General features: G+C 40.3%; 1 protein-coding gene across 2 annotated transcripts; it reads left to right on the top strand.

Annotated features, from left to right (window-relative positions):
* Positions 1–1,530: 1,530 nt before the first annotated feature.
* Positions 1,531–8,303, top strand: LOC115148638 (homeobox protein otx5). Of its 2 annotated transcripts, none has more exons than XM_029690712.1 (3): positions 1,531–2,041; positions 4,634–4,785; positions 6,922–8,303. In XM_029690712.1, the coding sequence occupies exons 1-3, from the start codon at positions 1,960–1,962 to the stop codon at positions 7,564–7,566; spliced, it is 879 nt and encodes a 292-aa protein (XP_029546572.1). In that variant the 5' UTR covers positions 1,531–1,959; the 3' UTR covers positions 7,567–8,303. The 2 variants fall into 2 exon arrangements, with proteins under 2 accessions (XP_029546572.1, XP_029546571.1); XM_029690711.1 differs by having other exon boundaries at positions 4,610–4,785.
* The last annotated feature ends 5,573 nt before the right edge of the window (positions 8,304–13,876 follow it).

Here is a 13,876-nt window from a genome sequence, read left to right as displayed (position 1 = left end):
ACATAAGTACAATACAATACTGTAAAATACAATACAGGATTACAATAGAGGTAGAAGATGTATGATTGTAATCCCCATGAGCTACCACCCTCCTTCAGGCCATGGATGAGGCATGCAATAACCTCAATCCAGACCTGTCAGGCAAAATCTATATTCATCATCATCATAATTATACATTACGGTATATATCATACTTTATATGTTTATACCAACCAACATACACTATAGACATACATAGACAAACCAGTTTAAAATCTATATGATTACCAAACGGTTAAATTATTATAAATTAAGAGCAGTCGGATTAATTCACAGTAAAATGTATTTTAACAGATTAGAAGAGGATCATTTCAAGTAATGTGGAAGGCAATTATTTTATATGAACATGTATTGCAATGTGAAACATGTAGGCCTATATCTAGATGAAGCACTGATTCAGTTTGGTGAAAAAGTGACCATATGATTTCGTGTGTTGTACTTAGTCAATTGAATATGTGCTTTTGAAAAACCTTCCTTTTTGATGATCTGTTTTTATTTTTGTAGTAAGAGTTGTGAACATTTACCACATACTTGTGAAAATTGTACCAAAGCAACTGAAAAAAGAACTGTAAATCAGGGCTTAATTTGCTTAATTTGTCAAATTATTGGCAACATGTTCATTGTCCACCATATTCTAAATAAAAATGCAGTTTAGTTGGGCCAACATAACTCTATAAAACAAATCCCGTGAAAACCTCGCAAAAACACATGCTTTTTACAGAACAAATTAAACGAATATGAAATATTTAACCGTTTCGGCTTATCACAAAAAAATGAAAGTCAAAAGAAATTATGAATAAAATCTTGGTTCAGAGGATGGTTGATTACATCAACGTTTTAATTAGATTCCAAAGTAGGCTAATCGAAATTACTGTGGACGAACATTAACTAATTTCTCATTGATTTTCAAATTACAATTACAAATTGAAACGTAAAATTGTAGGCTTATTTGAGAATTTAATGAAAATATAATTTTTGAGTAATGCAACATATTAACAATGGACTCAATTCAGTCATTTTAATTACTATATTAATATAGGCCAAATATGTCCTCGGCTGTATAATTTATAATATTATGTCTTGATTTCAAATGTTTAGAGAACGAATGTTTATCAGTTGTCGTTAATAAATCCTCGCATTTGAAAAAGTAGACTACTAAATATTATTTCTTGCTACAGCCCTCAAAATGTATAGTTTGAAATAGGCATATGTTCAACAACAACAAAAATGTTACCCAACCCATTCCTAACCAAAGATAAATCAGCCCAGCCCATACATCAGCAAATGCTTATTTTGTTCCATGGAAATGTGATGAATGCGAAAATCTAAACGTGACACATTTCGTTTTTTACTACGAAAAAGTACACCTATCTGCAAAATTGTTTGTAAATGTATCTGGGAATAAAAGTTTAATAGATGATGCGATGAAGTGTAGTGGGATGGGCAGAGACAAAAGAGAGCGAGAAAGAGAGAGGGGGGGGTTCTGTGCGTCCACTTGGTACCTTTAATTAGCTCACCGTGTCTGTAAAATAAGTCAGTGTAGTGGCATCACCCCGCTCACCGGCAGCACGCACCTCTTTTCCTGCTCCTGGCGCGCTAAAATAGAAGTGTCCGCACGCTCTACTATGTCCTAAACTGCATCCTAAATTGTCACGAAGGTTGCACTTCACATTTGTTTGTGTTTTCGACATGTCAAGTGAGAAAGAGTAAGAGGGAAAAGAAAGAAAGGCAAATAAATTTGAGACATCGCAAGATACCTTTGTCACTTGGCAAGGTCGATTTGGAGCGGGACCTAAACTTCAATACATTACCGACGGAGACGGACGGGTGGTAAATAGCCAAGTCTCCCAAGACCGGTCGTGTGTGCCTGTTCAGAGAGACGACCAAGTGAGCGAGAAGGCATAAAAACCCGGTGCGAGGATGATGTCCTACATTAAGCAACCCCATTACGCCATGAACATGTCTGGGATGGATCTGCTACACACCACCGCTGGATACCCATGTGAGTATAATAATATAACCTTTTTTTATTGTCATTTACCTCCTTTTGTATATTTTCTGTCAGGTTTGATGTAACTTTTTTTTTACAACACAAAACATACACTTACAAAAGACGATAACATCCCCCCTGCCCAGACCCACCTGCTCATACTCCATCTCCAGCGCACATACAATTCTCTGCCACATGGCCTCAAACTGCACCATTGTGTTTGTCTCCATTGCCCACGCACTTTCAACATTTAGATAATAAAGCATTTACCACATTTTTTCTAATTACCAATGTTTTTTAATTTTTTAATGTATATATATATATATATATATATATACTAAAACAAAAATATAAATGCAACATGCAACAATTTCAAAGATTTGACTGAGTTACTATTCATATAAGGAAATCAGTTAATCGAAATAAATTCATTAGGCCTTAATCTATGAATTTCACATGACTGGGTAGGGGCACAGCCACGGGTGGACCTGGGAGGGCATAGGCCCACCCACTTGGGAGCCAGGCCCGCCCACTGGGGATCCAGGCCCAGACAATCAGAAGGAGTTTTTCCCACAAAAGTGCTTTATTACAGACAGAAATACTCCTCCGGTTGGCTGGTCTCAGATGATCCCGCAGGTGAGGAAGCTGGATGTGGAGGTCCTGGGCTGGCGTGGTTACACGTGGTCTGAGGTTGTGAGGCCTGTACTGCCAAAAAATGGTGTTGAAGGCAGCTAATGGTAGAGAAATGAACATTCAATTCTTTGGCAACAGCTCTGGTGGACATTCCTGCAGTCGGCATGCCAATCGCACGCTCCCTCAAAACTTGAGACATCTGTGGCATTGTGTTGTGTGACAAAACTGCACATTTTAGAGTGGCCTTTTATTGTCCCCAGCACAAGGTGCACCTGTGTAATGATCATGCTGTTTAATCAGCTTCTTGATATTCCACACCTGTCAGGTGGATAGTTTATCTTGGCAAAGGACAAATGCTCACTAACAGGGATGTAAACAAATTTGTGCACAAATTTTGAGAGAAATAAGCTTTTTTGTGCGTATGGAAAATTTCTGGGATATTTTATTTCAGCTGATGAAACATGGGAACAACACTTTACATGTTGCGTTTATATTTTGTTCTCAGGATACATTGGCCAAAGCTTGACGCTGCTCATGCGTAAAACATTGCGCAGTGTATGCATTATGTCCATGCACCATGGATTTTTCAGCCCCTAAGGATTGGACCCTTTTTTTAAATTTTCGCCTAAAATGACATAAGCAAATCTAACTGCCTGTTGCTTAGGACCTGAATCAAGGATATGCATATTCTTGATACCATTTGAAAGGAAACACTTTGAAGTTTGTAGAAATGTGAAATTAATGTAGGAGAATATAACACATTAGTTTGGTCTCCCCATAATCTTTGAAAAGCAAGAGAAAGGCCTCAATGTATTATTCCAGTTTAGACACACTTTAGATTTTGGCCACTAGATGGCAGTGTATATGCAAAGTTTTAGACTGATCCATTGAACCATTGCATTTCTGTTAAAATATTGTATCAAGTCTGCCCAAATGTGCCTAATTGGTTTATAAATACATAACTGTGCACTCTCCTCAAACAATAGCATGGTATTATTTCACTGTAATGGCTACTGTAAATTGGATAGTGCAGTTAGATTAACAAGAATTTAAGCTTTCTGCCCATATCAGATATGTCTATGTCCTGGGACATTTTCTTGTTACTTACAACCTCATGTCAATCACATTAGCGCACGTTAGCTCAACCGTCCCACAGGGGGACACCGATCCTGTAGAGGTTTTAATAATGTATAACAACATAATAATAATAATAACTACAACAACAATAAGAATAAGAATATCAATGATAATATCAGTAAGAATATCAATACTACTAACAATAGATTATTTTGTGACTTGTTCACGTGACAATATTTAACAAAGGGTAGGCTAATAGCAAATAATAGCGATTCCTATTCAAAAAGCAAATATGAAATCATTGTGAGAATTGAAAAGAATAGAGAATAAAACAAAAACAATGTCGATAGTCCAAGTTGGATAAATGTCAGAGTAGTCCTTTACATTCGGCTATGCATTTCTGTGTCAAAATTTCTATTTTTGCATCTGCCATTACCATCATCACCAGTTGTAACACTTGTTCAACTATCACACAATCACCATTTAGCCTAACCCATATCTTCCCATATATGGGGAAAGACTAGTCAGGAAACTAATAGTTTTCACATAGCCAACATTAGCATAGGTCTCTTTCTTTTTTTTGCTATGAATTTACCTGCTGTGATTCATTTGAATATCTCAAAATACCATAAAGATAATAGAAACTATAGGCTATGACATTGCACAATGACTTGTTTTACCATAGAGAGTGGTCATGATAGATATTGAAACCAATACCACTGTTATCAACAGATATAGCTACATCCCTTTACCAATGAACTGTATGACTTGCAAGCCTAATGAAATGCAATGTGAATGTCAATCACTTTGAGCACTGAGGAGTGCTACTGTCCATTAATGCCATTCCATCATACCATTATTATCACACAGTCTCTGTGTCTCTGGATTTCTCAGCCACCCCGCGAAAGCAGCGTCGCGAGCGCACCACTTTCACACGCAACCAGCTGGATATCCTGGAGGCCATGTTCTCCAAGACCCGCTACCCCGATATCTTCATGAGGGAGGAGGTGGCCCTCAAGATCAACCTCCCTGAGTCGCGTGTACAGGTACGGTCTAATGATGATGGAATTATGTTTAACGTGATTTTTTTCATGACTACCTCATCTCTGTACCCCACACATACGATTATCTGTAAGGTCCCTCAGTCGAGCAGTGAATTACAAACACAGCCACAAAGACCAGGGATGTTTTCCAATGCCTCGCAAAGAAGGGCACCTATTGGTAGATGGGTACAAATAAAATAAGCAGACATTGAATATCCCTTTGAGCATGGTGAAGTTATTTATTACACTTTGGATGGTGTATCAATACACCCAGTCACTACATAGATACAGGCGTCCATCCTAACTCAGCTGCCCGAGAGGAAAGAAACTGCTCAGGGATTTTACCTTGAGGCCAATGGTGACTGTAAAAAAAGTTACATGGCTGTGATAGGAAAAAACTGAGTTAGTTACTCCACAATACTAACCTAAATGACCGAGTGAAAAAAGGAAGCCTGTACAGAATAAGACTATTTCAACACATGCATCCTGTTTGGAATAAGACACTAAAGTAAAACTGCAAAAAATGTGGCAAAGAAATTAACTTTATGTCCTGAATACAAAGTGTTGTTTTTCAGGAAAACCCATCACAACACATCATTGAGCACCACTCTTCTTTGGCATGGTGGTGTCCGCATCATGTTATCGGTGTGCTTGTCATTGGCAAGGACTACGGAATTCTTTAGGTTAAAAGAAACAGATTAGAGCTAAGCACAGGCAAAATCCTAGAGGAAAACCTGGTTCGGTTTGCTTTTCAAGAGACACTGGGAGACAAATTCACCTTTCAGCACGACAATAACAAAAAACACAAGGCCAAATATAGACTGGAGTTGCTTACCAAGACAAATTGAGTATTCCTGAGTGGCCTAGATACAATTTTTACTTAAATCGGCTTGAAAATCTATGGCAAGACTTGAAATTGTCTGTCTAGCAATGATCAACAACCAAATTGACAGAGCTTGAAGAACTTTTTTAAAGAATAATGTGCAAATATTAGACAATACAGGTGTGCAAAGCTCTTAGAGACATACACAGAAAGACTCACAGCTGTAATCGCTGCCAAAGGTGATTGTAACATGTATTGACTCAGGGGCATGAATACCTACGTAAATTAGATATTTCTGGATTTCATTTTCAGTACATTTGCAAAAAGTTCTAAAAACATGTTTTCACTTCGTCATCATGGGTTATTGTGTGCAGATGGGTGAGAGAAAAAAATACATTTAATCCATTTTGAATTCAAGCTGTAGCGCAACAAAATTTGGAATAAGTCAGGGTATGAATACTTTCTGAAGGCACTGTAGATAAAGTAGCCAATATGAAAATATATAGAAGAGATAGTGGCATATGCTCTCAGAGTACAATTCACCAGTATTGTGGTAAAGACTGTAGAAGGACATGTAGCCTACTAAATGCTCTGTACATACACATCCCACACTCGTGACAGTTTAGCTCACAGTTCTGTCTGGTACGGTTTTGACACACAAATAATATCACAGAGTATACAGATGTAGGATCTTAATTTGAGCCAGTTTTATTATGTGGATTATAATTAATGTAGAAAGCCAGTATGAGGGTTTTCTCTCAAGCTAGTAAGAAAGGTGGGTTGTTCGTAGGAAAAAAAATTAATGTTCTTTTTTGCAAGGTTTTTCCCTTACAAAAAATGTGTCAACCCTTACAAAAATGTCCATTCATTACAAACCTCCTTGGATTCTTCCTTTTCATGATTTAAGTGCGAGTACCTTTTGAACTCTTGATGGTAACTAATGTACATTTTTGTAGGGATTGATACATTTTCATAAGGGAAAATCAAGTCGGATTTTTGAAAGTGAAAATTACAAACTTCAGAAGCCTTTTTAAACCTCAAATATACAACAAGTTTTAAAGTTGTAAAGCCTTTAAAAATGTCAAATACACTACAAGTTTTCGCATTTCAAGAAAGTTCTCTTGCAACAGGGTGATCAAATGAAGATCCTGCATCTGTAGGTGCACATTGGCATAGTGACAGATATATCAACAATGATGTAGTAACATGGTGTCCTTTTCCCTCCACCAAACAACTTACTTTCACAATCACAGAATTTCGACATGTTTTCTTTCTCTATTCTAAGGGGTTGTGTTTGTGTGTCTCTGTCTCTGCAGGTGTGGTTCAAAAACCGCCGTGCCAAGTGCCGCCAGCAGCAGCAGCAGAGCAGCGGCCAGTCCAAGCCACGCCCGCCCAAGAAGAAGGCGTCACCCGCCCAGGACCAGCCCAGCAACGGCCCCGACCCCTCAGCCAACAACCCCTCTGGCTCCTACAGCCCCTCCCCCGACCCATCAGGCCCCTCCCTGCCCCCTAGCGGCAACAACCCTGGCAATGCACCCATCTCCATCTGGAGCCCGGCCATCTCGCCACTCCCTGACCCTCTGGCCTCCTCAGCGCCCTGCATGCAGCGGCCCTCTGCCTACCCCATGAGCTACGGCCAGCCTCAGGCCTACGCCCAGGGCTACGCCGGCACCTCCTCCTATTTCACAGGCTTGGACTGTGGCGCCTACCTTTCGCCCATGCACTCACAGCTGTCGGCAAACGGCGCCCTCAGCCCCATCACCGTGCCCTCCATGGGGGGCTCGCTGAGCCAGTCACCCGCCTCGCTCTCCTCCCAGGGCTACGGCACGGCTGCTTCACTGGGCTTCACCTCCGTCGACTGCCTGGACTACAAAGACCAGCAGGCGTGGAAGCTGGGCTTCAGCACCATGGACTGCCTGGACCACAAAGACCAGAATTCGTGGAAGTTCCAGGTGCTGTAGAGAGAAGAACAAGAACAAGAGTGGGAGGAGCTGTGATTGAATGAGGCCCTCGCCAGATATACGATCAAATACGATCAAATTATTCTGACAGATGACTTTGTTTTGGTTATTTCTTGCTTGTAAGTTTTGTTTCTCGTTTGTAATCTTGGTTTTTACAACCCCTGTAGAATGTGTTTTCCATTCAGGTGAGAGAGGAGAAGAGAGACGCAGGGATATAATTGATACCTCCTCCTGACTGTGAATGCAGGATATCAGGTCCATTTACTTTCTCATGCAGTAGAAGGGAAGGATGCCCCTTAGGATCACACTATATGGGAAAGACACTCAACTAGAAACTGATTTAAACACACAGGCCATGGTTCAAATGCATTGATTGGTCTGTCATGGAAAAACATCCTCAAGAGAATTCTGTTGATACAACCACGCAATACTCAATCGTTCCTCTGTTCTTTTTTTCTGCTGTTTTCAAGAAACATATCAATAGATCATATTCACAGAGCTTTAATACTCTCGTAGTCTCTCTCTTTTTTGTTCTGAAAAACCATCAGTGTTAATTTGAGTTTAGTCGTTGTTATATATGCTACAATTTAAATCTTAATTTGGTTATTTTTAGGCTTTTGGAGCTAACATGTTACTATGGTGTTAGGCTAGCATCATTGCTATTACATTTTGATGGGAGAAAAAAAATGACTTCTATGTTTTTTTTGTGTGAAATATTAAAGCTAACTTTGAATCTACATTTATGCCCAACGAAAGTCATTGCGATTACAAGTTTGAGTGACATTTTGGTTTCACAATTTATTTGAAGGGGTTCGGGTTTTTTGCATTCAAACGTACTGTACATCATGTATTGGTATTCCCTATTCGGAATTTAAATAGGTTGAGTTGAAGTACAAAACTGACCCAGAACTAAACAAGTGACCATGTTGTTATGGGCTATATTATGTGCGTGTAGTTTCTGTTGTGTTGCCGCCTTGGCCCACATGGCTCTCGAGTGCGTCTTGCTGTCAGGTATTTTTGCTGATCTGATTCTGGAGTGGCCCAATCCTCTTACCCTCCCTTTAGCAATGTCCTAAGTGAATTAGTCAGGATTACTCCTCTGTCCCCCTCTATCTCTCTTTCCTTCTCTCGCTCCCTCCTTCATTCCCTCCCCCTTCTCTCTCTTTTTTCTCTCTACCTCTATCTCTCCCCCTCTTTTCCTCTTCCTTCTCTCTCACAGTCTCTTTCCCTGTTTGTCGGTCGTCTACATGTCTCTCAATCTCCTCCACCAATGGTCTCAATTATTCCTTTTCTCCTTGAAAAAAGCTAAATATACCCTATAAAAGAAGGAAGGATGCCCTTGAGGATCATACTATATGGGAAAGACTTAACTAGAAACGGATTTAAACACACAGGCCATGGTTAAAACATATTTCAGCTAAATTCAAACTCTGCTATAGAGGAAAATGAGTGACTCAGAGATGTCATCACTTCCCCTTTATTTATTTCCTTCCAAAAATTGGTCAATGTCCAAAGAAAAATCAAGACTGTCATCTGTGACATAAAGTATTGTCTATCGTCCCTCAGGGTAACACAAAGAACATTTACTTCCTGCCTTATCCCACCCCTCCCCTCGAACCCATCTATTTTCCTTCATCTCTGCCAGCCTCTTATCCCCCTTTGCCTCCCTCCACACCCCCACTACTCCACCTCACCCCCCTCTTCTGACAACTCTAACAACTCAGTAATCCCTAGTTGACCTGGTTACATGTCATGCAATTTCACCACAAGTGGACATTTGTGTGAGTGTGTATACTTGTTTGTGAGTACAATATGTGTATTCAATGTGTATGTGATGTGTGTGTGTGTGTGTGTGTGTGTGTGTGTGTGTGTGTGTGTGTGTGTGTGTGTGTGTGTGTGTGTGTGTGTGTGTGTGTGTGTGTGTGTGTGTGTTCCTATCTTTTCCAATAAGGCATCTTCATTACAAATGTGTGTTGGAATCTAGACATCGAAAATTATGGATTCCATAACATATTTTACAGTGTCTGAAGATGACTAGATTTCTCATTAGGTGACAGAGTAACAATTTGTTACTTTAATCTTGGACAAATATGGACTCTAAAAATGAAAAACCTATTCATTTATAGAACAGAATAACTTCGTTTTTCAGAGTGGAACAAAAGTATATTTATCTAACAATGTTGCGAATGAATAACATAGGAGAGTGATGAATTGATGAAGAGTTCATTTGAACACAAACATAATACAGTATAGCATTGAGACGTAAAAGGGAAACTGGAGAGTTTTCCATAGCGCACTCAATACGCACAGTACATACGCACTCAACTCGCTGGGTTAATCCCACTCTGCACCACTTTAATCCCTCTGCCCTCCCTCTCTGTGATCTGATTGGTTAATCCCTGCCCTCTCTGTCTGGGTCCTGATTGGTTAATCTCTCTCAAAGGGTGCAGTGCGGTTGTAATCTGCCCGTCATCAGCACAGAGAGTTTTAGACAGACAGACATGTTGCTGGTAATCCCTGAAAGGAGCAGATGTGGTGGGGGATGGAGGAAGGGATGGACAGCAGCACTCGGCAGACCTTGGGGAAGGTGAATATAGAGACACAGCATTCCCAATGTGGGTCGTGTTCATTAAGCACCAAACAGACAGACACAGGGAGGGACTAGCTGGACTTGTCCAATCACAAACAAAAAAAAATTGTTTTCCATTGCAAAGAGTTTTAAAATGTTGTCCATTGTGTGCCCTTCTCTCTGAAGTATACTCACAAACTGTAAACCCTTAACACATAAGACCTAAATCACCAAATCATGACCCTTTAAAATATAGCATTTCCTTTCTCTTTAGGGAATAAGGAACACAAACACTTAACCACATCAGTCCAATGACTACTCAAACTTCTCAATGATGGAGAACTTAGTTCAGATGAGGTGTAGTGGTAAAATATGTGCATACCCTAATGCAAAGAAACATTTATTCACACAATAAACGCTATTTACAAAATAAAGAGTGGGTAAAGTGGTACATGTATACAACATAAACCTGTATAAACCGGGTTTAAAAAAACAAACAATTGTAAAGCAATGGTCACCAACCCTGGTGATCATTGGAGAGCTACTGGACGTGGAGGGTTTAGCTACAGCCCAACACAAAATTACTTAATTCATCTGAGTTTATCGAGACCTTGAGTTGATTAGCTGTATCAGGGTGGTATTCATTCCACCGATTCTGTTGCAAAACATTTCTTAAATGGGAGCAAATGGAATGCAACGGGGAGGGACATACCTGAATGTGTTCAAAAGAAACTCTCATTTGGCTCTGTATGCTTCCGTTTGGTTCTTAAACAGTAAATGGTTTCCGTAATGAATAAAGCCCAGGTGTTTTAGTGCTGTGTTGGCCGGAGAAACCCCTGCATACCACCGTACCTCTGCAGGACCAGGGTGATATTCATTAGTATCAAAATATTTTGCAATGGAAAATGAAGCCCTAGTGACTGAATACAACCCAAATGGCAATGCCAACTGTAGCGTAGGCATACAATTGCTATACATTAGTGTAGTCAGTGGTGCATCTCCATCTAGGCCTATACATGACCACATGAGTAAAAAATATATATGTAGTCACCACTGTAATCACTTTGAGTGGCAGATTTGAGAGAAATTGTGCCTTTTGTGATAGAGGCACCACATTTTACACACAGCTAGGGTAAGTCCTACTACATACCCCAGCTGCCATACTAACCCTGATTCAGATGACCATTCTACCCATGCTAGATTACGGAGATGTAATTTATAGATCGGCAGGTAAGGGTGCTTTCGAGCGGCTAGATGTTCAATATCATTGAGCCATCAGATTTTCCACCAATGCTCCTAGGACACATCACTGCACTCTATACTCCTCTGTAAACTGGTCATCTCTGTATACCCGTCGCAAGACCCACTGGTTGATTCTTATTAATAAAACCCTCTTAGGCCTCATTCCCCCTATCTGAGATACCTACTGCAGCCCTCACCCTCCACATACAACACCGTTCTGCCAGTCACATTCTGTCCCACTGTGTGGGTGAAAGGTGTTCCTAAGCACTGACCCAAGGTCTGTTCTGTGTGCAACCTCGTAATTATTTAGTTCAGGTTTGGACTTGGGGAAGCTGATCCGAGATCTATCCGAAGAACCTCCCTAAAGTCTAGAACCACAGACGGATAGGACAACCGCCAACACAAAACACTGCAAGTTCTTTTTAAAGACCCTTACTGTCATTTTATTTTTTGTAATTTGAAATAGATTTCTAAGTCTTTTTGTAAATGATTGTAAAGCCCAATATGGAACCCACATCCCTGAGTCGCTCCTCTTTTCAGTTCGCTGCAGCTAGCGACTGGAATTACCTGCAAAAAACACTCAAACTGGACAGTTTATTCTCCATCTCTTCATTCAAAGACTCAATCACGGACACTTTAACTGACAGTTGTGGCTGCTTTGAGTGATGTATTGCTGTCTCTTCCTTCTTGCCCTTTATGCTGTTGTCTGTGCCCAATAACTTTTGTACCATGTTTTGTGCTGCTACCATGTTGTGCTGCTGCCATGTTGTGTTGCTACCATGCTGTGTTGCTGCCATGCTATGTTGTCGTGTTAGGTCTCTCGTTATGTAGTGTTGTGGGGTCTCTCTTGTCATGTGTGTTTTGTCCTATATTTAGATTTTTATCCCAGCCCTTGTCCCCATAGGAGGCCTTTTGCCTTTTGGTAGGCCGTCAATGTAAATACAAGTTTTTTCTTAAATTACTTTCCTAGTTAAATAAAGGTTAAATAAAAAATGGAAGAAATAAACATAGGCTACCTGGGTCGTGTTCACTAAGCAAGAAACTGAAGGAAAGAAACAGTCCAAAACAGGGAGATACTATTTTAACTTCAGAAACACTCATTTTCATTTTCCACCGCTCGTTTGGAAGCTTTTGGCAACTATATGCCCTAATGAATACGACCCTACTAGTTGGTGGAACTGTAGCGCAGTACAAACTGTGCCAAATCTACTCCTGTTCAACTTCTTACCCCTCTGGTCAGGCATTGTAAGAGGAACTAGGAAAGAAAACAGGCCTGTCTACCTAAGCACACGGATCTCTGATGATGTAACAAAAATAAATACATTTACAAAGCTCTGACAACCTAATCTAACTTGGGAATCGCTGTCTTTCACTGTTATATAGCACATTTTCGACAATTCCTCTTGGAGTGGGCCACTAACAAAAGTGTAAACAAGGAGCAAAGGAATGCAACGCATATTCACATGCAAATAGCAATTGGTTTCTATTGTGCTTTAGGAATGACATTCCATGAGAGCAACATTACTTTTAAGAACATGATTTCAAGCTGTCATTTGTTTGCCTGCAAAAACAAACATTTGAGTTCTAGCTCCTTAGTTTTTTGGTTAGGACAGGGCAGGGACGGGCAACTGGCTGCCGGCGGACCGCAACCCTTTTGAAGGCACTCATTCGGGGGATAGAATAAACAGGGTGCAATTTCGAAATGTGGTTGTGCATCAGCAGTTTCTCTTGTTATGTCAGTCACTGCTAGTCACTCAATTAGCCCATGTCAGTTAACATTTTTTAGATTGGTAAATAAGTCTAGCGGCCAGGTATCTAAATTTAGTAATCATGGTTGAATTATCGGCCAGGGGTTTCCACATTGATTTTGTTTTTATTTATTTGTTTTTATTTAACTAGGCAAGCCAGTTAAGAACATATTCTTATCTACAATAACGGCCTACCCCGGCCAAACACTAAACCGGACGACGCTGGGCCAATTGTGCGCCACCCTATGAGACTCCTAATCACAGTTGGTTGTGATACAGCCTGGAATGAAACCAGGGTCTGTAGTGACGCCTCTAACACTGAGATGCAGTGCCTTAGACCGCTGCGCCACTCGGGAGCCCCGTCAGTTTCACTCAGATATCATATTAAAAACTGCAAACATTTCTCTCTCCAGTTTATGGCAAAATGTGTAGAATCACAGGAAATTAGCTCTAAAAGAGCTGTTTCTTCTCCGCCCCATAGCAAACTTAGTAGAATTGCATGATGCACATGTGGGTATACAGACACGTGAGAAACCCCAGCCCCTCATGACTTCAGATTTTTTATGGCCCCCACCCCCATCAAAAGATGCCCATCGGTAATCTAGTTGCATTTATAAATCATATTCTTTCAAATCAAATGGGTACCTCACCAGAATGTTTCATCAATCAAAATCCTACATCTCTTACAGACTACGCACGCAACAACAAGTAAAGAGCGAAACATTTGTAGAAAAGGAAATGGACAAAGACA

This window comes from Salmo trutta, chromosome 15, assembly GCF_901001165.1.
Source record: "Salmo trutta chromosome 15, fSalTru1.1, whole genome shotgun sequence".
NCBI lineage: Eukaryota > Metazoa > Chordata > Actinopteri > Salmoniformes > Salmonidae > Salmo > Salmo trutta.
Note: the sequence above shows the minus strand (reverse complement) of the source record. Positions and strands in the feature narration are given on the sequence as shown.

Coding starts and splice junctions, on each gene's coding strand:
- LOC115148638 (XM_029690711.1), top strand. CDS start 1,960: ATGATGTCCTACATTAAGCAACCCCATTACGCCATGAACATGTCTGGG. Junction 2,042..4,609: donor CACCACCGCTGGATACCCAT/GTGAGTATAATA, acceptor ATTATCACACAG/TCTCTGTGTCTCTGGATTTC. Junction 4,786..6,921: donor TCCCTGAGTCGCGTGTACAG/GTACGGTCTAAT, acceptor CTGTCTCTGCAG/GTGTGGTTCAAAAACCGCCG.